Raw genomic sequence first — 24,978 nt, 5'->3', positions numbered from 1 at the left:
ATTGTTGACATGTTTGATGTAATCCTCTTGTACACGTAGATTAGGAATATCTTGTGAGACTTGGTGCATGGCTCCAGTTGAGACTTAGATTATACACATCTGTGCATGGCTCCAGTGAGACTTGGATTGTACCAGTATTTCTGCTATTTCTGAGTATCCAGATGATGCTCACAGCAGGTTGTCTCCATGCTTGATCTTCATTTTGTTGCAGCGAGTGATTCATCGTCATCGACTTGGTACCTAGTTTTGTCACACTTTGACATTATTGGTGCAACATTGGCTCTCTTTCTTCCTTATGGGAAGGTATTTTGGTCATCATCATTGGACCATATTTGTCTTGCAGTGCTTCCAATCGGCAGTCAAGGAAGAGATTTGACATTGAGGGGGGGCTTCATGGTCTCTTCTTCTCTCTTATGGGGGGGACATAGTTTGTTCTTCTCATTCATCATTGAGAGCATTGTGTGCTTTCATCATCTCTCTTTTGGGGGAGGGTTTTTTCCCATTGGGTTTTTCTCTCTTTCCCCGCTTTGTGAGAGATTTCCTTGCATTGGTTTTCATGCATTTGCATTTGTACATGGGTACCTAACATGGCCTTGTAGTCGGGACCCATCTTGCATTGCTTAGTTGCATTGTAGACTTAAGTGCATTCCCCCGAGTTGTGCTTAAGGGGGGGTGTTGGTGTAAATAATTATTCATCTTGAATATTATTACACCTTACTTAAGTTTACTTAGGAAATGCATTTCATAATAGTTTGGGTATGAGACACTTGGATGTTTGTGCCACATTGGGATAGTGTGTGTAGAAGAATTTCCACCTTTTATGATGTGATCTTGTTGTTACACTCCACATTCAGTGGGTGATCCACTTCACGTGGATTATTATATTATTTCTCCTACCTACCCACACCTATTTCCGACCTACCCTTGTTTCTTATTGAGCCACATGTCATGTTTGTGTGCTCACATATCCATATAGCCTTGCTTATATAAGCAGGCTTATATTCATTGTATGTAATGCTTAATGATCTAGTTGATCATATTTTTCATCTTGATAGAATACAATTTATTTCTATCATCTATTTTGTTCTCTCTTATTTGTGCTTTCCATTGCCTCTTGATCTTGGCAAAGTCTCACAGGACCTAACCACCTGGTTTGAAGTTTTCCCATAGCATCCTTGTATCTAGAATCATACAGTAGTGCCCAGTCACTAGCTTTGAATTTCTTTTCCTTGATATATTTATCATGCCATTTTGCTCTTTGATTTTGAATCAATTCTGTCTGTTGAACAACTATCTTTCTCCATTCATCTAGAGCATTTAATTGTTGAATGCGTTCTTTCTGTGCTTCAGACAATGTCATATTTAATTGCAAAGTTGTCCTCAAGGTTTTATGCTCAAATTCAATAGGCATCATTGTTGTTTTGTCATAAACCATCTCAAAAGGTGTCAAACCAATTGGTGTTTTCCAAGTTGTTCTATATGCCCAAATTGCTTCTGAAAGCTGGCGAGACCAATCTTCTTGTGAACAGACACTATTTTTGTAAGAATAGCCTCGAGCTCTCTATTTGTAACTTCTACTTGTCCATTAGCCTGTGGATGATATGGAGTAGATTTTATGTGCCTTATATTGTATTCATTGACCAAAACCTTTATCAATGTTGAAGTAAATTGAGGTCCCTGGTCTGAGACAATTTCCCTTGGTATTCCATAGCTTGTAAATATCTCTTCATAAAGAAACTCAGCTACCTTATTATCTCTTGCATGTGTCATGGCATGAGCTTCTACCCATTTTGTTACATAGTCTGTACATACCAAGATATAAGATCTGCCATTAGAAGGTGGATCAATTGGGCCAACAAAATCTAATCCCCACTGGTCAAATGGTGCAACTAATATTTGAGGATATAGTGGCATCTCATCAAATTTTGTAGGTCTTTCCATTCGCTGACATCTATCAGATTTTCGTGTGTACTGAGCTGCATCCTTATATAATGTGGGCCAATAGTATCATGTATTGAGTATTTTCAGTGTTGTTCTTTTAGCAGCAAAATGACCTCCACATGGCTCATCATGACATGCATGCGGGATGTCATATGTTTCATCTTCTCTGACACATCTTCGCATGACTTGGTCAGGTCCAATATAAAATAGACAATCAACAATCCATGAGAAGTTAAAACTTTTTTCAACTGACAACCTTCTTTCCTCAGGAGAGAAATAAATTGGCATCTTAGTTGCAACTAAATAGTTGGCAATATCAGCATACCAAAGAGTGTGAGCTTGAATGAGAAACAAATGTTCATCTGGAAAAGTGTCATCTATTATTGTAGAATCTTCTTGCAATTGAAGACGTGAAAGATAATTTGCAACCACATTAGACTTCCCTGGTTTATCAACAACTGTGATATCAAATTCTTGCATCAACAATAACGAGCGAGCTAATCTACTAGTGATTGATGGCTTATTCACGAGATATCTAATTGCAATGTGATCTGTATGCACAAATATGGGATATCCTATGATATAGTGTCTAAATTTGTTAAGTGCATATATGACAACTAACATTTCCTTTTCAGTAACTATGTAATTCAATTCAGGTCCTTGCAAATTCTTGCTAATATAATATATTGCATTTTCCAATTTGTCAATTCTTTGTCCTAGCACTGCTCCTATTGCATAATCAGATGCATCTGTATGGATTTGGAATGGTAGAGACCAATTTGGCCCTTTAAGAACTAGTGCTTGATTCAAAGCATGCTTAAGCTTTAAGAAAGCTTCATTGCATGCTGGGGTCCATTTAATTCTGCATATTTAGTAAGTAGTGAATATAAGGGACTTGCAATTTTACTAAAATCTTTGATAAATCGTCTGTAGTATCTAGCATGACCAAGAAAACTTCTTACATCTTTTTGCTTCACAGGGTCATTAATATGCTGAATGACCTCAATCTTTGCTAGATCCACCTGGATGCCTTGTACAGATATATGATGACCAAGGACTATTCCTTCTTCCATCATGACGAAACACTTCTCACTGTTTAAAGACAAATTGTACTCTTCACGTCGCTGCAAAACTTTCTTCAGATTACTCAATGCTTGATCAAATTCAGAACCATAAGTTGTAAAGTCATCCATGTAAATTTCCATAATATCTTGAGAAATATCAGAAAAGATACCGATCACTGCTCTTTGAAAAGTGGCTGGAGCATTACACAACCCAAAAGGAAGAACAAAATATGCATACGTGCCCCATGGGCAAGTAAATGTTGTCTTCTCTTGATCCTCGTGGGTTATCTGGATCTGATTGTAGCCACTAAATCCATCGAGGAATGAAAAATATCTCTTACTAGCTAGAGAATCTAATACCTGATCCACAAATGGCAATGGAAAATGATCTTTTCTGGTTGCTAAGTTCAAAGCTCTATAATCAACACATACCCTCCATTTTCCTCCTTTTTTAGAGACTATCACCTGAGGTGATATCCATTGACTATCAAAGATAGGATAGATAAACCCAACTTTTAACAATTTCTGTAATTCTTCTTTAACTATCTCCTTCAAGGAAAGATTGACTCTTCTTTGAGGTTGTCTGAGTGGGCAACACTCATCATTTATATAAATACGATGGGTACAAACTGCTAGATCAATCCCATTCATATCCTTGTAATCCCATGCAAAAGCATTTTTATGAAGTTTCAACAAGTCCACAAGGCCCTCTTTTTGAGTATCTGATAGATCTCTATTGATATTCAAATATTTATTCCATTCCAGCTCTATCTTAATAGTAAGATCAATCTGGTTTATATCAAAAAAATGAAAAGAAGATAATTCTTGTGGCAACAGAGTATGCAATATATCAGTGGCTGCAGGAAAATCCAAACCTGCAATATTCGGAACCAGTTCCTGTAATTTTTGCTCTTCTATTAATTTATTTATCAGGATTTTATAAAGAATTGATTCCTCATCATATAACTACATGAGTGGTCTTCGATTAATCATCATAAGGCGATTAATAGAGTCATTTTCTTCAGATTCTTCTCCCAAGATAGGCCAAACGACTTGTTGCTGTTCAAGCTGGGGTTGTGCTGGAGAATACAAGGCTAATGTTTTTGTAGAACTCCCATCTGAAATAGTCATATCCTCTGATCTACACCCAACATATGCATCAGTTGTGGCAAGCCAAGGTCTACCCAAAATGACCAGATATCCTCCCAATGTTGCCTTTGGAGATAAAATCATAAAGTCTGCAGGATATTCTGAAGAATCTAGAATAACTACTACATCCTTTATGATACCATCAGGTCTCACTGTAGAGCCATCAGCAAGCTGTAGAACTGTGGGTGTAGGCCTTAAACTATTGATCTCAAGATGTTTCATTACTTCCCTTGTCATTATATTATTGGCTGCCCCTAAATCAATCAAAACATTTTTTATTTGACTGCCATTAATGACTATGTTAAGAAAAATGGTGTCTCAACCTTGCATTTATGTGAGGTTACTATTTATAGTAAGTTTTCATTTGAGCACGAAATAGTGCGAAACTCTCCCTGAAGCTTCTGGTTGGCTAGATAAGCATTCCGGTAAAGTTTCGTCGCAAGGTCACAGCTAGTTTTGAAGATATTAAAGTTTTCGTCTTGGAGGGGTGCAATAAAATATTTAAACTAAATTTTGGGGACTTTAGAGGCTCTGAAACGCCCTGAAAAGTGGCCGTAACCGGCGAAGCGGGTTACGAGGTGATAGAGCACTTCGCGAGCTTTCCGACGCTTCAAACGGTTCGTCAATCGGACACCCGGTTCTCAAGTTATGGCCTCCGAAAGTTTGTACTCCTGAAATAGGAAAAATAATTTGTATCGGATACATAAATGAGCTGTAAAAGGGAGCAACATGTGTTGATGTGTGCTTTAACATGTCATAGGGCATCTAGAAGGGAGATAAGGTCGGCTACACCTTATTGGGTGGTTTTAGCCCATGGTTTTGTAATACCGTTTGACGGTTTCTTGTATTGTATCTCCTATTTATGAGGTGTGTGAGATAGAGGTTGTGTGTAAGAGTCTTATGGCTATTGAGTTGCCTCTGAATCTCTGATTAGTGGTACTCCTGCGAAGAGCTTGCTTTGCAAGTATTTTGTAATCTTTTTTTGATTGCTGAATAAAATATTGAGCTGCTTTTGGAGGGTGGGGTTTTTCTCCCGAAAGGGTTTTCCCCACGTAAATCATTGTGTTGTGGTATGAATGCTATTATATCTATTTCTATTTTCTGTAACTGTTGTAATGATCTGAAAAAGTTTTGCATTACCCTCCTCTCAAGGTTAGTGTAGGAAGTTGTTTCCGCTACTTAACTTCCTTACAAGTGGTATCAGAGCTTGATCACCTTTGGTTTCAATTGTGGGCAGTTGGGTTTTTTGAACTAATCCAGATTTGAGTGGGAGCTTGTGCAGAAGACACTTTTTGATCTTGTTGCAGGAATATTCAGATGGCGAGTTCGTCAGGGAGAATAGAGGTGGAGAAATTTAATGGAAGTAATTTTGAGATGTGGAAGCTGAAGATGGAAGATCTGCTAATAGATCGAGATCTTTGAGATGCTGTTGATGCGAATGTCCAAAGACCCTCAGATCCTACTGCAGCAGCTTAGTATGATGTTATGGACCGAAAAGCCAAGGGTCTAATCAGACTGTGCCTGACAGACTCTGTTCTAATCAATGTCCATGAAGAAAACTCTGCAAAGAAGCTATGGACTAAGCTTGGTGAGATGTATCAAGTGAAATCTTTATTAAATCAAATTTTCTTAAGAAAGAAATTGTATTCCTTGAAGATGGAAGAGGGTGGACGAATTGCAGACCACCTAGAAGCATTCAATATGATTGTGGCTCAATTAGTATCCGTCGGTGTTAAAATGGATGAGGAGGAGAAATGTCAGATCTTGCTTTGTTCTTTGCCTGATTCGTGGGATTCTCTTGTTATGGCTATCGGTAGTACTTCTGTTGTTTTGAAATCTGAAGACGTGGTGGGTGCCCTACTCAGTGAAGAGATGCGAAGGAAGGTATCCATCAGTTCAAAGGAAGCCCTAACCGTTCGTGGAAGACCTAAGGAGAAAGGCAAGAAGAATGAGAAGCGCGGCAAGTCCAAATCCAAAGGGAGATCGAAATCTCCTGGAAAGTCCAAAGTCATTTGTTGGAATTGCGGTAAACCGGGTCACATCCGTAAGGACTGCAAAGAAAAAAAGAAGAAGAAAAAGAAAAAGTTCGATTCTGATTCTGAGTTCGACAAGGAAGATGGCGATGCATTTATTGCGGCTTTGGCGACTCATACAGGTAATGATGCCTGGCTAATTGACTCAGGTGCATCTTTTCATATGACTTCCAATAGAGATTGGTTTTCTGAATATGAAGGATTTAATGGAGGTAAGGTGTACTTGGGTGATGATTCACATCTAGACATTGTTGGTCGAGGTAAAGTCAGAATCAGGTTTTCTGATGGTAGAATAAAAGGAATTAATGGTGTGCTGCATATCCCTGGATTAAAACGAAACCTGTTATCTGTGAGCAAACTAATAGATGCAGGTGTGCAGGTAGTCTTTTCTGAAACAGGATGTAAGATGATTAAGGGTGCTATGGTAGTTGCTAGAGGTGTCAGGTTTGGCACTTTGTATAAGCTTGAAGCATACACTGTTGAGTGTAATAGCACTTCTGTAAAAAGTAAATCTGTGGATACCTCACTGGAAGATTTGAAGGTTTCACCTTCAGCAGATGGAAATGGTTTTTGGGTACCTAAGGGTGCACTTTCGTCTGAAGCAAAGTTACCTGCAGAGAAGACTATGTTATGGCACCAGAGACTTGGCCACATTGGAGAAAAGGGTCTAAGGACCTTGAAAAATAAAAATCTTGTTGAAGGTTTGAATGATTGTAATCTTGAGCATTGCATTTATGGAAAACAAAACCGCGTTCAGTTTTACTCAAGTTTTCATAAAACTTGTGGTATTTTGGACCTTATCCATTCTGATGTGTTTGGTCCAGTAGATGTCTCTTCGATTGGAAAATCCACATATTATGTTTCATTTATTGATGATTTTAGTAGAAGGACATGGGTATATTTTCTAAAGAGTAAATCTAAAGTTTTTAGTCGTTTTAAAGAATTTAAAGCAATGGTTGAGTTGCAGACTGGAAAGAAAATAAAATGTTTGAGAACTGATAATGGCGGTGAGTTTTGCTCTAATGATTTTGATAGATTCTGTAAAGACTGTGGAATTAACAGGCAGAAGACAACTCCGTATTCTCCACAGCAGAATGGAGTTGCAGAAAGAATGAACAGGACACTGATGGAGAAGGCTAGGAGTATGTTGAGTGGTGCTGGTCTCGAACAAAAGTTTTGGGCTGAAGCTGTTGCCACTGCTTGCTACCTGATTAACAGGTCTCCTACATCAGCTCTTGTTGATAAAACGCCTATGGAAGCATGGTCAGGTCACAAGCCTTCATTGAGACATCTTAGAGTTTTTGGTTGCGAGGCATATGCACATGTGCCAAAGGAGAAGCGAACAAAGTTGGAGAACAAGGCTGTGAAATGTATCTTCATCGGGTATAGTTATGGTGTGAAAGGATACAAGCTTTGGGACCCTGTTGCACAAAAGGTAATTCACAGTAGAAGTGTTATTTTTAGAGAAATTAAGTCTCCTTCTGTTACATTGCAGCCAGAACAGACTAAAAAAGAAGATGTGATTCAACTTCCTTCTACACCTGAAAGAGTTGAATCGAGACCCTTAGATAGGCAGGAATTTGAGGAGAGCTCGTCTAGCTCTGAATCTTCAGAAGAGGAGGAAGAACCTCCAACTCAGCTTGTTCGAAGGTCTACAAGACATAGACAACCACCTGAAAGGTATTCACCTGATGATTGGAGATGTATTTTTGCTCTGAATACTAGTGTGGATGAACCGAAATCTGTAGAAGAGGCATTAGGTATGAATGATGCAGAATCCTGGAAGATTGCTATGGAGGAAGAAATGACAGCTTTGAAAAAGAATGATACATGAGATCTTGTACCATTGCCTGAAGGACGAAAACCTGTTGGTTGTAAATGGGTGTTCAAGAAAAAGATTGGTTTAGATGGAAGCATTGAGAAGTATAAAGCAAGGTTAGTTGCAAAAGGCTACTCTCAGGTTGAGGGTGTTGATTACGGTGAGATATTTTCTCCTGTTGCAAAAATGACGTCTATTAGATTTTTGCTTTCTATTGCTACTGCTTATGATTTAGAGGTTGAGCAAATGGATGTGAAAACTGCTTTCCTTCGTGGTGATTTGGAGGAAGATATTTATATGACACAGCCAGAGCACTATGTGGTGAAAGGTAAAAGAAATTTGGTCTGTAAATTGAAGAAATCTTTGTATGGCTTCAAACAAAGTCCTAGGATGTGGTACCAGAAATTTGATACATATGTGTTGAGTTTGGGATTTGAACGTTCTAAATCAGATCACTGTGTTTATTATAAATCTTATGGTGATCATTTCTTATTCATTGCATTGTATGTTGATGATATGTTATTCATTGGTAAAGGGAAAGGTATGATTTCAGAACTGAAGTCTCAGCTCGCTGCTAAATTTGAAATGAAAGATCTTGGTGCAGCAAAGCACATCCTTGGGATGGAAATTAGAAGAGATAGGGTGAACAGAAAGCTATGGCTAGGCCAGAGTAAGTATGTGAATTCAGTGTTACAGAGGTTCAACATGCAGAATTGTAGACCATTGAGTGTTCCTTTTACAGTTGGAATGAAACTATCTATTTCAGATTGTCCTACATCCCCATTGGAGATGGAAGACATGAGCAGAGTGCCTTACCAAAGTGCGGTTGGAAGCTTGATGTATGCTATAGTCTGTACTAGACCAGACATTGCCCAAGAAGTGGGAGTACTTTCTAGATATATGTCTAATCCTGGTAGAGTTCATTGGGATGCAGTCAAAAGAGTCTTCAGATATTTGAAGGGCACTTCAGAGTATTCTTTGTGTTATCATGGTAATTCAGTTGGAGACATGACTTCCCTTGATATCCATGGTTATGTGGATTCAGATTGGGCAGGTGATATTGATAGCAGAAGATCCACCAGTGCTTATGTGTTTACTTTGTTTGGTGGTGCAATTAGTTGGATGAGTAAGCGACAGGCTGTGGTTGCTTTATCCACTACTGAAGCAGAGTATATGGCAGCTACTCATGCTTGTAAAGAGGCCATTTGGCTTAAGAGACTGTGTCCGGATATTGGAATAAAACAAGGTACAGTGACAGTTTACTGTGACAGTCAGAGTGCAATTAGCCTAGCTAAGAACCCGACATTTCATGCCCGGACCAAACATATTGATATTCAGTATCATTTTGTTAGAGATATGGTCGAAGATGGTAGGGTGAAGCTGGTTAAGGTGGAAACTTTGATGAATGTTGCAGATGCTTTAACTAAGGCTGTGAGCACAGAAAAGTTCAGATGGTGTTCAGAGTCTATGGGCCTTATGGCCCCTAGCAATTGATTCATTGTGTTGACATTCCCTTCCGCTCATGCAAGGTGTTCGACAAGTGGGAGATTTGTTGGGAAAAATGGTGTCTCAACCTTGCATTTATGTGAGGTTACTATTTATAGTAAGTTTTCATTTGAGCACGAAATAGTGCGAAACTCTCCCTGAAGCTTCTGGTTGGCTAGATAAGCATTCCGGTAAAGTTTCGTCGCAAGGTCACAGCTAGTTTTGAAGATATTAAAGTTTTCGTCTTGGAGGGGTGCAATAAAATATTTAAACTTAATTTTGGGGACTTTAGAGGCTCCGAAACGCCCTGAAAAGTGGCCGTAACCGGCGAAGCGGGTTACGAGGTGATAGAGCACTTCGCGAGCTTTCCGACGCTTCAAACGGTTCGTCAATCGGACACCCGGTTCTCAAGTTATGGCCTCCGGAAGTTTGTACTCCTGAAATAGGAAAAATAATTTGTATCGGATACATAAATGAGCTGTAAAAGGGAGCAACACGTGTTGATGTGTGCTTTAACATGTCATAGGGAATCTAGAAGGGAGATAAGGTCGGCTACACCTTATTGGGTGGTTTTAGCCCATGGTTTTGTAATACCGTTTGACGGTTTCTTGTATTGTATCTCCTATTTATGAGGTGTGTGAGATAGAGGTTGTGTGTAAGAGTCTTATGGCTATTGAGTTGCCTCTGAATCTCTGATTAGTGGTACTCCTGTGAAGAGCTTGCTCTGCAAGTATTTTGTAATCTTTTTTTGATTGCTGAATAAAATATTGAGCTGCTTTTGGAGGGTGGGGTTTTTCTCCCGAAAGGGTTTTCCCCACGTAAATCATTGTGTTGTGGTATGAATGCTATTATATCTATTTCTATTTTCTGTAACTGTTGTAATGATCTGAAAAAGTTTTGCATTACCCTCCTCTGAAGGTTAGTGTAGGAAGTTGTTTCCACTACTTAACTTCCTTACAGACTATACTCACAACAGGACTACCTGGATCAGAATACTTTGGAATGACAATCTTACCTAACATAATATCAGCCAGTTGACCCATAACATGCACTGTTTGTGGATCCTTTTTCTTCCTGCCAGGTTTTTTTAGACATGCTTCTCTCAATGCCTTACCATACATGGGAACATCCTTTATTGCTTGCAACAATGGAATTTTAACACAAATGTGCTTCAATTGATCAATAATATCAAAGCTTTGTTGTTGTTCAGTGGGGACTTCTTTTTTTTGCAATCTATGGGGATATGGTGGTAATATTTGATTCTGGGGTATTGTATTAGTTGGATTAGAGATTTCTTGCTTCTCCTGTACCTCAGTGATAACTGGATGAGAGGGATTAGGTAAAGTTGTTCCAGATCGGAGGTGAATGTCATCTAGTGATAAAGAATAGGCTGGGTACTGATTAACATCAGTTGAATAAGCTTGTTGTTGTTGCTGAGACTTGATATTTGGATTTGACAATGGTTGAGTAGGCAACTATGTTGGTTTAGGCGGTGCAACAATAGCTGGAGGAGGAGGCATTAAAGCAGGAGGTTGTGGTTGCTGAATAGGCGACCGATAACCAGAAGATTGGGCTGGCCATGGTTGGATTCCCCTCCATTGAGAAGTAGGTTGCTAATTTCGTTGAAACTGGTTTCCTTAGCCCTGAGGTGGGTACCAATTCCCCTGTGGCTGCTGCCACTGTGGCATTTGATTAGCAAAATGTTGCCCTTGGCCTTGTGAACCATACCAATTTTGATAGTTACCAAGATTTTGAGAATATGGTGGTTGCCATTGGTTATTTTGTGCATAAGAATTTCCATTATAACCAGAAAAAGAAAGTGGATCGGGTGGCATACCTTGTATTTGAAAATTTGTCTTCTTTGAGCAACATAGAAGACTTGCTCGTCCTCACCTTGAATTGGCTTGAAGTCAGGTACCTCCACGTTTGTAACCATCTTACATCCACAATCTTTCTTTCGCTGTTTACAATGAGGACAAAATTTTGCAAGGAATGCATTAGCTTCCTCATGCTTCTTCTTAGCTGCTAGTGTATCCAACTGGGTAGCCATATTGTTTATAATGTCTACCTTGAAGTCCTTTAATAGATGACTAAGTTCCAATCTAGAAACTCCAGTTCCAGATGCTGATAATGGTGCCCCTGGTTTAAATCTCCTATTCTTCTTAGAAGTAGATCTGGAATACTTCTTGCAAATTTGTCCTATTTCAGCCCAAGTGGATTGTGTAATGTCACCTCCTCCCATAAGATCCAAGGAATCAGTGCATTCATCACTGATTCCCCTAAAAAATATCAATTTGAGGGAATCTTCATTGAGAGTGTTATGCTTGGACATTTTGACACTAAACAGAAACCTTTCCAAGTAATCTTTAAGATTCTCATCTTCATTTTGTGTCATTCTAAAGATATCATCCCCATGACGATCAGTACCTCTACAATAATCTTTGTATTTTGCAAGAAACAACCATTTCATCTCATCCCATGTATTGATTGTGCTACTACCCAAGTTCACAAACCATCTCAAGGATGACTCCTTCAAAGTGGCAGGAAAATTTTTGAGTCTATGGGCATCTGTAGTATAGTCAAAACTCCTACAGAGAACATCAAACTCAAATAGAAATGTGTCCGGATCCTCTGTCACCAATCCATAGAATTTAGGGAGTGAAGATGCTGGAATGTTCTTGAGATTAGCGTTATCATGCTGATCAGAGATGGGAAACTCATACATTGGACCTGGTGGTGGTGGTGGATTATTCCCACCAGGAGGAGGGTTCCCTTGCATTAGACTTGTGGGGGTTGTTACTATAGGAAATTCTTCTTCTTGAAGACCAAAAAGGAACTGAAGACTACCTTCCGAAAATTCAGATTCAGGGTGATTCAAATTCTGTGGGGCTTGGTAAAGTTTAGCAAAAGGATTTATATATGGGAAATTATCTTTTGTATGATTAGGATGAGTGGGCAAAAATCTACCTCTAGAGTCTCTTCTTCTTCTATGCATGCAGATTCATGAAATTTTCAAACAATAAGGAATCTCAAAAACAATTAACTGGAAACAATAATAACCATGAAAGGTTCTTAGTTTGACACCATCCCCGGCAACGATGCCGAAAATGTCTACTCTAACTATAATAATAATAATTCTAATTGAAATCTCAACTCGAAGTTTGGACATTCATCTAGTAAAGTTACTATTTTCATGGCTAGTGTTCATTTAGTTATCAACCCGGGGATGTAAAACTTGAAATGGGTTTGCACTATATATGCACTAAGCTCCTTCAATGGTTATTTTGCATTGCTGCAGTAACTAACATTATGCGGAAAGGAAAGGCAAGAATGGAAATTATAGAAGGCTATAGGAAAACTTATAAAAACAATGCTGGAATGATCTAATATAAATAACAGAAATCACTCTGTTCTGGCTTGGCTGCAGGAACAGTAAGTGGATTTATTTCCAGTGGCTGCAGGAATAGTCAAGGCACGAACTTCTACTGCAACTAAAGAGGAACTAATTTCAATGAGCATAAACATAGGATCACTTACCAAGTGGGCCCCCTTGGATGAGTGATATCAAGCTTCCAGAAAAATACTTTTAGCATATCAAAACAACATATCTTTTATTCATTGCTTCTTGAAAATGATTACATGTTTTAAAAGAAAAGCTCCAGAATGCTTATCAAAACTCTCTGCTCTATTCCTTTCTATTCTACCTAACCTCTAAGAAAAAAGGAAGAGCTTATTAAAAAGCAAAGATCAACTATAATGGACAACTCAAATCATGCCCAGAAGAAGAGGCGGATGATTGACTGATGAAGAAGATAACTAGAGCTTGGCTGCAGGAAACGTGGATCTAAACTGAACCACAGTCTTTGCATGCCGTGGTGGTATTTTGCGAATTCAATGCCCACTAGAGTTAAACTTCCGTAGTGCTGTCTGGCTGCTCCGCTCATGCCATACCTTGCACTCGCTTGACTCCTCTTCAGTTTGATCTCCAATTATTTCTTACGTGATTCTTCCTTCTTCAGGCACGAAAGGAGAATATCCACTGCGACATCATTAATTATCTGCACTACAACAAAAACAACATACAAGGACATGCATACGTATTTTATTTAATTAATACATTCATTAATTCACATATGATATTACCCTAAATAATTCGCATAGCAATAGGAACAAATCACTTGGCTGCAGGAATAAATGGCATGGCATGGCTGCAGGAAAAGACCGACAAAGTTCAAACATGATTTCATAAGTTCAGGTTTAACACATGGAATACATATAGTCAATTTACAACACTTCACTACTACTATGCAAACCAAAAGATGTCAAAAACCTAAGAGTTTTGATGATAAAAACATGACAAAGTCTCAACTTATCAATAACCACCACCATCTTTCCTGAAACAACATCGACTTGCTTGTCCAGTGATGTTTCCCCCATATCTTTTTTCTCCTATTCTTTAGAGTTTCTTTGTCCTTGAAAGTTTTGAGAATTAGTCTTTTGATTAGGGTTTAGATTGGTTTGGGTTGCTTCATTCCTTGATTTGGGAATCCATTTATCTAATTTTTTAAGAGATTTTGGGCACTCTGCCTCTGTATGATTTCTCTACTTACATCTTAGGTAGTATTTTTTGTCTTCTTCAATTTCAATTTCTTGTGTCCAAAATTGTGTATCAATTTTCAGTTGAATTTTTTACGGGATCTTCCTGATTGCCACAAGTTTTAGCCTAGCGTATAAATATGAATCCCCCTCTGCAATTTTACCATCAATCTCTATTAAAGTTCCCAGGGATCTTTCAATCTTCTTTAAGCATTCTTTGGACCATAATTCTATTGGGAGGTTGTATAATCGAATCCAAATTGGATTGTTACAAGGGTTTAAAATTGCAGGGTTAAAATTGTGGTGCCACTTCTAAATGTAGAGTGGTGCTCCTTCGCATTCCCATAACCCTCCTTACAGAATCTTGCTTTTTTCCTCCTTATTTGCAAAGATAACTACGAAGAAGCCTTTGGGAAAAAACTTGATTAGGTGATATGTGTTCCATGTGTTTTCAATCCATTCCTTAATCTTCTTCCTTTCAAATTTGGGGCCAATGAAGTGACAGTAAATCGATAGATCTTTTAAGAACTCGCAATCCACCTGTGTTTCGTCCTCCACATCAATTGTCAATATGCCTTCCTTTTCCTTGTCAGGTTGTTCATCCCATTCGCTTTGATTTGCGCATGACTATCTCGCCCGCCAAGATTATCCTCTTGATTCGCCTTATCTGCATTTCTACTCTATGTTTCTCGGGAGTGATCCATTATTATTTTTTCAATTGAAAAGTTATTCTATATTTAGAAACAAATATTAATAAATATATTTAGACTATTCTAATGTTTTGATTTCTAGTATTATTTTAATTTTTTATAATAGTTGATAATAAGATCAACCAATAAATAAATATAAAAATAATTTTTAAAAATAATAACATAAAATTGATACTTAACTATAGCATGTAAAAAAAAAAAAAAAATTCTTATCCTATATAATATTTTCCCCTCAGCCGTATCCCTCCATAATTATAAATCCTTATTTGCTATAATAAGGATTTATAATTACATCAAGAAAAATGAAAAAATAAAATTACATGAAATCATATAAGCTTTGCAATTTTGAATCCGCGTAACGGACATACCGATTTGAAAACGCCACCAGTAATCTATCAGGTCAGATCTTTAACCAAAATATTAGAAAAGCCAGACGGAAAAAATTCAAACGGATGCAATAGCCGGAAAATAATACAAGGGTTCGCTTTATTCCAGGCGCACCACGGATTTTTTTTTTCTGTTTTCGCCATTCTGGTTCATACAAGCTGTGATCTGATCTGCACAACGGCAAGCACTAGGAGTTTGCTTCTTCTTCATGTTATCATCATCATCTTATTCTTCTTTTTTGGTGGCTTGGTGAGAGTCGAACCCGCAACTCTGGAGACGCTGTTGGCGGTTTAAATTTGATGTAAGATGGAGGCCAAAATGGTGGAGTGCGTAAATTCCAGCCTTCGTCTGTATATGTATCGCAACGCTACTTTTCTTTGCGAGCGTCTCTGCGCGGAATATCCTTCAGAGGTAATGATTTTATTCACATCACAACTAGGGCATTTAACAAAATGTTATTGATTGGTTGTGTGGAAATCTTGAAATGATTTTTAGGGTTTGAATAGGAAAGGTTGTCAGAGGGCAGAGTATTTTTCACTGTTTGAAATGTTTCTGTTTTTTTTCCTGAGATGTTTTGTTGGTTAACTCGATGATGTTTGGGGGACTTGAACTTTGCGTGGAAGTAATCATAGCTTTCTAAATAACAGTGGAAAACAAATTTTCTCTGCGAAGGCCCTCTTGTTAAGATACAGACGAAAGTCTCAGGCAAACAATTTCTTTTTCATTCAATCTTTCGTGTCAAGGTATCTTAATTTTTTCCCGTTGTATAAGACTGGGTTTATGCTGCATTCTGCATTCCTATTTCAGGGTTTTCTTCCCATAGTATAGTCATTAAATGTGGCAAAAAAATGAGGAGTAATTGCAGGTGTTGCATTATAGGAAACAATAAAAATGAATCTATATAAATGGCAGTTCCTTTGGGCTGACATTGTTTTAGTTTTACTTTTGGTTCTCAGTTATTTCTTTGATGCTAATGTGAAACGTGTTTGAAGATGAGATTTTTAGTTGGCCGTATATTTATTTATTTATTTACAAATAATACTGTCACATTATTTTGAAGTTTAGATTTTGATATAACGAGAGAGATGAAAAACATAATAAATTCACATAGAATGTTTTCCTTTAGCCGACCTTCTGCCATTTTTCATTATTTTTTTAAAATTAACAGCTGTACAGTGGCAGGGCGCAAATGATCTATCATAGCATAATGGAAATGTTGACTAACCTGTTGTGCAGGTTCCAGACCAGGCTTTAGTTGACAATAGTGCCCCTCTAATTATGATTCTAGGTTACAATATAAGAGGGTCCCATTAGGGGACATTACAAATGGTATCAGAGCTTTGATCCTGCCATCCTGCAGGGTAAAGATGAATCAATAAATCTAACATGCGTATTTTTGTGTATGCTTCATGTCTGTATATATTCATGTTTATGCTCCGTGTTTGACCTGATGTATTTCCAACATGTTTATCATGTTAGCACAAGTGGACATAACCAAGATAATGAAAGAAGTATAGAACCTCCAATACCTAAACTATCTTAGGGTCTATAGAAGAAGCTAATTACACCACATGAAAGATTACAAATTCCCAAAGTTTGATTTGGGGAATCATAAATTGACATTGCTTGAGGACAAGCAATCTTGAGTGGGGTGGACTGTAATATCCCCACTTTGAAGTAGAATTTAATGGTAAACAATAATAATAAAATTTAAATGCAAAAGAATAAAAATTAAATAAAAATAAAAATATAAAAGAATATAATTAAAATTTGATTCAGTTAATGAATGGTCAAAAGAAATGGAATGAAAAGTTTTGGCTCCCTCAAACATGAGATATAAAAGGGAGAAGAGAACCTCATTTGAGAGGAGGGGTAATTTGGGAATCAGAAGTGCAGATCTGATTGTGAAAGGTTGTGCCCCTTTCGAAGGGCAGAGATAATGAAGAGTTGCACTCTTTCAAAGGGTGCTAATGGTGAAAGGGTGTGTCTCTTGCCAATGGGCATACATGATGAAGAGGTGTGACCTCTCCCTCACATTGAGAGATATAAAGGAAAGGAATCAAAGCAGTCAGTGTCATCGCCATGGATTAGATCAGATCAGAAATGTTATTAAGTTGCAGGCAGTAACATCCTTGTTCTTGGTGGTATGCATGGGGATGTACTTAATATGTATGCTTAATATATGAAGCCTGATAATGTTCTCATGCAGAATTTAAAAGTATTATTAATATAGACTGCAATATGTCTGACAATGTAATAATGCCTTTCTATCACTAACTGTTCATATGACGATTAAGTAAATTATATGATGGAGTCTATAATACCTTTCAATCTCACCATCCAATTGTGGAGGGAGAATACAAGGAAGCAAGAGCACTAGGCTCCAGCAGGTACGCCAACCCCGAGTGTGGGCCAAGAGGCCAAGTTGATGATGTCCTTGGTGCTCTTGGGCTTGTTGGAGAGGGCTTGATGGTGCCTTGTGTGATTCTCCTTGAGCTCCATAATGGGGACAGGTGTAGGGAGAGAAAGGGTTGTTGAATCCTTCATATAAACTGGGCAATATATAAAGAATGTTGAATATATGATCTATCATAGATAATGAAAATGTTGACTAACTTGTTGTGCAGGTTCCAGACCAAGCTTTAGTTGACAAATTGACAATAGTGTCCCTCTATTGTATTTACAATGATGGCTTACCTAAGCAATAATTGACCCTTTTAAAAATTTTTTTCATAGAGAAAGAAAGGAATAAAGAAGAAATAAATAAATAAATATATAAATGTCTACAAATGACCAAAAATAAATTAATGGCATTGGGACGTACAACCTTGTCATGTCCAATTCTCAAGCATAAGTCCAACGAAGGCCCTTGGCTTATTTTTTTATTAAAATTTAACTTGTCAAAAAAGTGATTTTAAGTTATATTCATAAAAAAAGACAATTTACATTTAATTATTAAAAATATGATTTAAAAGATGTACAAAAAGTGATGTCAGGAATGGGGTTCCAAATTCAAAATATAGTTTGGAGGGAAAAAGGAGAATTTTTTTTCCTTAAAGTCTATATGAGGAGGAGTTGAGGAACAAATAGGATTGGCAATTTATATTATCAAATTCATTTCTTAGAAGATTGAATATTGTTCACATGTTCAGTCTAAGACAAAAACCCTTTGTCACATAATGGATTCAAGAATGAAAACCCTTCTATTCATTAGAATAATTCCATCTAGGAATCATCATTGGGGTGAACTGTTGCTAGTTTTTAGTGTATTTCAGCTAGCGTGAAGATGTGCACTCATCCAAATTTTTTGTTTTTATTCGCTGCACAAATCACAAGTGTCATGTCCCTTCTTAACTAGGGTTAGCAGCTCTTAATTAATACAAATCACAGCCTGTATAAATAATTAAAATCAGGTGATTAGATTTAATAAGGACAGCCCACCCATATTAAAGGAGTTAAAATAGCAGCTACTAATCTAAAGGGCCAACTAGAATTATAAGAAATTTATTTGAAAAAAAGGCTGACTATAATTATAAGAAATCAAATTGAAAGGCAATGTTTATTGAGGGGTGTGGCATCCTCTAATTGAAAGATATAGAGGGGAGAGCGAATCATTGGAGAGGATCATATTTGGATCATCAATATAGGCATCTATTTTAATTAGAAATATAGTGAGAACTCAAATAAATCAGATTATGAAAAATGCGCAAGTAAATACGACAGAAATGAATTAATATAGAATATAAATTGAGAGCAGAAATAAAAATATTTCAGAAATTGAGTTATTGCAGCCATTTGAATAAATCTATTGATTTCAGCAAGAGGTATTTAATTAGAAATGTTCTAGCAAATTTCTTTAGCAATCTATTTTCAATTTATTAGAAATGTCTTGCAAATAGGAAGGATGGCCAGCCTTCCGAGTTAACAAGAGTTTTCTTCATCAAGTACGTCACCCCAAGATGGATGGATTGGAGGTCCTGCCATGCTCATGGGCTGGGAGGTGAATTAGTGCTCTTGGGCTTGTTGAAGGAGGCAGTCTTTATACATCTTATCAAGCATGCCACCCTGAGATGGATGAATTGGAGGTCTTGCCATGCTCGTGGGCTGGGATGCAAATGATTGCTCCTGGGCTTGGTCTAGGAGGATGACCAACCTCTAAGGTGGACTGAGGGATGGAGTGGACCTGAAATCCTTCCATGTTCGTGGGCCAGGGGGTGTTGAGGATTGATGCAAAAGAGGAAAACTCACTCCTGCCTTAAACACATACAAAACTCACTTCTCTTGTGCTTTCACAGGCAGATACTTTCTGCTCAATAATGCAATTTTCCACACATGAGATAAAGATTACACATAACAACAAACAAATGCATTCAATGTTTTATTTGACATTTCTATCAAACAAGATCACATGAATCTACAACTTATTTACAATGTTGGCCTTTTCATTGGCCTTCCTCTTTCTCTCTGCATACACTTCGTACAAACTGCTATGCATCTTGCTATCTTCTCTATCTCTACATTGGTTCTCCTTAGTGGGTCTACTTAGTTCCACTCAAATCTGCAAAAATAAGAGTCTTTCAATCCTCATATTCATAATTGCTAATATTGGCATGGTGTGATGGTTAAGTTGTACTGTTGCCGTTCTTGCCATCAAGGTGCAAATCCCATTGTGGTGTAAATGTTGAATGGTTATAATGGTGATGAGGTACACCGGTTGTGACCTCACTGGTTCATAGCTCCAGGTCAAAAGCATATATGCCTCTTATTAAAAAAAATATCATATTCATAATTTGCAAAAATGATAATACGAAGTGTCAAAATGTCATTACACAATGAAAATTCTAATTACAATCGATATTTATTATTCATGTTCTTCTTCATTAGAAGCATCAAGGTGAACATTTTGTTCAACTTCATTTGAATCACAATCCATTGGATTGCCACTCCCAATAGCCATGTGAAGTGCAAGAGCTGCCTCATCTGTAGAGACTTGGAAGCTGTGCAATTGTAGTATCTAAATCAGCACACTCATGGGCTAGATCCGAATTCTTTGTCACACCCTCATTGTCTTCAGGATTCTTATGTGACAATAGATGGAGTTTGGAGTGATATAGACCAAAATTTTGTGCTTTTTTTGCACCCAAATGATTGTGCTTCACTGAGTGGATGGAGTGTGTACTCCAATTCTGCTCAGCTGAAGAACTTGCATCTTGTTGAGTTTACATAATTAGTATTTTATTTTATAATTCAAAAATCAAAACTTGAAACAAAAATTATAAAATAGAAATATTTTAATATGATGGCATTAAACGAAAAACAATAAAAAAATAATTAAAAGATACATACTTGGGAGCCTTGATCATGTAGATACCTTCCACTCATCAACACTTATCCTATATTTGCTAGGTTATCGGGTTCGCCTCTGGGCCCCCCTGGTACGGGTCCGAGTTCGATCGGGTCCGGTTCGACCAGTGTTTGAAAAACCCAGAGTGGGTTCGACCCTCGTCGAACCCAGTCGAACCTGGGCGGACCCAGTCGAACTTGGGCGGCTGGGTGGCCCGTAAAGTCAAAAAACAATGCAAATTTAATTTTTTTTTCAATTCCGCCTTGTAAAAAGTGAAAGTTATAACCTTAAAAAGCAGAAAATTAGACGTCTTAAAAAAACAGAAAATTGATGCATGCCATAGAGTTCCGTGTGGGTTTGAAGGTTGTGATTTGGTGTTGGCGGCGGGGGCGCAGCCCCTCGACCTCGCCCTATACCGTGACAGGGAGCGTGCCCTGGGCGCTGCCCTGGGACTCTGCGAGGGGCATTGCCCCTCGACCCCGCTGGGGGCTCTGCCCCCAGACCCTCGTTGGGGGCGCTGCCCCCAGACCCTCGCAAGGGGCATTGCCCCTTGATCTCGTTGGGGGCGTTGCCGGCAAAATCCAGGTCCTTAGTTTGAAAAATTAAACTTGGATGTTCTTAGTTTGAATCCATTTAATGATCAAACTTTAAATTGTTGAAAGTTGAAACAATGATACTTGAATATTTTATCATTTTGATATTAGACTTGATGTATATGATGCTGTTATGGTATGATCATGATGCTACGATTACAAGTTTATGTTGGTTTTGTTGTTTATATGATGCTATGTGACATGCTAATCTTAATTCATGCTTATAGGTTGCATATATATATATATAATTTACATGTTTTTGTACTAACGAACCCAAACGAACCTAAACCCCTTTTCAAAATTTTGCCGTACCGACGTACCGGGTTCTTCGAACCCGAACCGGTGCCCGAACCCGAACCGGTAACTTAGTATATTTGTGATTAAGAGTGGAAACATCATGATTTTTTGAATATATGAATTAGCCAAACTCATTCAAGACAATATTTCAAATTTCATGATTTGAGAATATCTTTCTATATGCGGCCTTCTAGCCAGTAACAACCTCCACATCCCTATATGGTGCCACCTTCCTTGGCAATAAAAGTACCCTTTGCTATAATACTTTGGCGACATAGCAAATGCTAAGAGATGTAAGGGGGTGGTCATCTTTTTCCAACGGTCAACGATAATTAGTTGCACACTTTTGAAAAATGTTTCCATTGGGCTTGTTCCTTGGCCTCCATTATTGTTCTTAATTTTTCCACCATGGAGTTCATGCCATCATAAATTTCACGGAATTATGTGTGATGACAACATACCTAATCATGCTCATGATGGACTTAGTGAAATCCAAAACATATTCCACACAAGCCTACCACTCATCATCTAGGATCAATGCTTTTACTTTTTGGGCTCTTTCTGTGCTTGACTACCTTTGAAGTTACAAGATTCGCGTGTTTGGGTCTGGGTCTGGGTATGGGGCCAAGTGTGATTCGGGTACGGATACAGTTTGGGTTCGGCCTAGGCCCCTGAGCTGAACTTTGGGTGAACTCAAGCAAAAATAGGCATTTCCGCTACCGTCGATGTCCAAAAATTGGGCTCCATAAGTAAAAAAAACAATTACAAGTAAAAAATGGAGGAAATAATGGTATTCTTGGTGTTTTCTGTTTGTGAAACGAGTAGCAGAGAACAATTGGAGGTAAATTTTGGCAAATTCCTTTGGGGGCGTTAAAAAATTATTAAATGCTTTTTTGTTTTTGTTTTAAATTGACTTGTTGACCCATTTTTGTGTGCGGGTACTCTGGGTTTGGCCGGTTGCATGCTATATTTGCTTAGTGTATCGCACGGGCATCTGGGTGGTGCCTTGGGTGAACCTAGGGACACACTCGGACATAGGCCAAAAATGCACCTGCACCCATCCTTTGACCTGCATGCCTGGTAACATAGCTTAAAAGTTTGTTCAAAGCATTGCATTAATTAGATTAGATGTCAACTCTACTATTTGTTTAGAGGTTTAATGTCATTTTTATTTTCAAGCTTATGTTTTAAGGTCTCTTTTTTCATAGAAGTGTAAGGGAAACTGTATCCTTTGCATAAAATAATCTGGTCTAATTAAATAAATAAAGCAACAGATAAAAATTAAGTCTAGATAGATGAGCTGGGACTACAAAAATGCTGAATTAAATGAATTTTTTAAATGCAAATTTTTGCTGCATTCTGAAGGTGGTCTAGAAGAAGCCAGGAATAAATTTGCCACAATGCTAGATTTGTAGGGCTTGTTCAATGACTGTCGCAGAATCTGCACACTGACTTTGTGTTGCTCTGTTTCCATACCATATCTGCAGAATGATCTCCATGAATGTGGAAATGATTTGGCATGCAGACCTGAACTTGTACTCGTGGGAATGCACTGGCAGACAGTGACTGTTGGAATTCACTTGCCTCTATCTTTTGATATGTGAAACTCACTAAGGATTAGCTGTGTTTATAAATAGCTTTGGGGAAAATGCTGAATTGCAAGTGTCTGTTCTCCTCAGCCAGATTCCTGGTTGGACTGATTATGGTTTTAGAACTACAATTAAAGGGCAAGAAGTAACCTTGCAGTGGGCCTAGGAAAATTTAACAAGTATACAATGAAGATTTGGTTTCTCTTTATGTTCTTTGATTTAGTTTCTCACATTCCAGCATGATCTCAAATGAATGAATGAATGCCTTCAAATACAACAACCTAACACAAAAATCAACAGAATTTGTGCTAGGTCGTTAACACCGACTAGTGAAAAGGTTGGCAATGTGTAAAATTTTAAATTTGAATTTTAAAATTCAGTGTTCGTATCTGCAACTGTTGAAATGACCTGGGTGTAGTCGTAGTTGCTGATATGATCCAGGGCGATGAATGGGGGATGTAGGGATTGGAATCAGTCCTTGTAAATGAGTGATAATGGGACTGGGATATTGTGATGTCATGAGCAGAATTCATGCAAGAATCTTTAACTTGTAGATTAGTCGTTACACTAAAGACACTCTAATAGAAGCATGCCCAAAAAATAAGGGAAATGGGCACAGGTATGCAATACCATTACAAGAAGAAATAGTTGGAAGGATTCAAATCACAGATTGTATAGGCTTTATGATCTTATTTCAAACAGTGTCATACTCGATAGAAAAATAAAATGCTGTGATAAATAAATCATTCCAGTCACCATGATTATGATGGTTGTATGAACTAGAAAATCTTAAAATTTGATGAATGAGCCAGTTTTGGTTTTGTAACATTATTGTTAATTGTATTTGTTTTGAAGACTAACGATTACATAAACAGTCAGATGTTCAATTAGTTGGAAACTTGGAATTTGCAATTTCTTGTTTTGAGATTTCTAATATTTTAAATGTTATTGGTTGTGAACAGAGCAATTTTCAATTATTGGCATGCTGTTTCTTGCGTAGCAATCAAGCTTATCGGGCATACCACATCTTAAAAGGTACAGATTGGAAGCTATGCATTCATTTGCAGGATGACTAGAATTCCATGATTATTATGATTTTTTCACACTAGAGTTTTTTAAGAAATCTGACGCATTTTGACTTATCAATTTCATGGGTTTGGTGACTAAAGGGACACAATTGCCACAATCCCGGTATTTATTTGCATTTTCATGCTTTGAGATGGGACTTCATCGTGAAGCGGAAGCAGCATTATGCCCAGTTAATGAGCCTAGCACAGAGGTTGTAAGAGAGAACATCTACATCTTTTTATTTTTCAATTTTTAACATAGCTTTGTTGCTTTTGTTTATATGTGTTTTGGTAAATGCTATTGTAGTATTTTTCCATTCTGTACTTATATTGAAAAGGATGACGTGTTGTATATTAAATATTTGGCAAACACTAAAAACATTTATTACCAACTACTGAGGGATAAAAGTATAGGTTATTGTGAACCACGAAATAAATTCATCCTCAGCAACCAGGAACCAAAATAAATACTTTTTCTTCTGTTGATTTTTTTTTCGTATAATGCAAATTTCTAGGAGATAAAGGGGTATAAATCCTTTGTTTTTATTGTGTAGATTCCAAATGGCGCTGCTGGTCATTACCTCCTCGGACTGATATACAGGTCAGTTCTCCACATTGCAGATTTTAGAATTTGATGGATTCATTCAGAATCTCCCAAAATCACTGTATGTTAAGTGTTATTGGCACACACCAGTGTTTAATTGACATTTGTTTTGACGTTTTCATTTGATGATCCTATACGCAGATACATTTAGTGACATGCAAGTAGTGCACAGTTCACTGCACCGTTTGTTTAATTACTATTTTAAATTTTTTAAAATTTCGATTGAAAAACATTAAAGAAGCATATATTGCTATTTGATGGTTACTTTGGTTCATTATAATGTTATTGATAAATTTTATC

At 37.6% G+C, this 24,978-nt stretch overlaps 1 protein-coding gene across 5 annotated transcripts in view; it reads left to right on the top strand.

Annotated features, from left to right (window-relative positions):
- The first annotated feature begins 15,111 nt into the window (after positions 1-15,111).
- LOC131068645 (cell division cycle protein 27 homolog B) overlaps positions 15,112-24,978 on the top strand; it is a 47,380-nt gene continuing 37,513 nt past the window's right edge. For 2 of the 5 annotated variants that reach the window (XM_058003881.2, XM_058003878.2), the window contains exons 1-5: positions 15,112-15,595; positions 15,832-15,927; positions 23,970-24,042; positions 24,177-24,286; positions 24,629-24,675. In XM_058003881.2, coding sequence (XP_057859864.2) covers positions 15,491-15,595; positions 15,832-15,927; positions 23,970-24,042; positions 24,177-24,286; positions 24,629-24,675 — 431 coding nt within the window. In that variant the 5' untranslated portion in view covers positions 15,112-15,490. The remainder of the gene's footprint in view (positions 15,596-15,831; positions 15,928-23,969; positions 24,043-24,176; positions 24,287-24,628; positions 24,676-24,978) is intronic. The other 3 variants (XM_058003879.2, XM_058003880.2, XM_058003882.2) reach the window with 3 other exon arrangements.

Source organism: Cryptomeria japonica, chromosome 6 (assembly GCF_030272615.1).
Source record: "Cryptomeria japonica chromosome 6, Sugi_1.0, whole genome shotgun sequence".
Lineage (NCBI taxonomy): Eukaryota > Viridiplantae > Streptophyta > Pinopsida > Cupressales > Cupressaceae > Cryptomeria > Cryptomeria japonica.
This window is presented reverse-complemented; position numbering and strand designations above follow the sequence as displayed.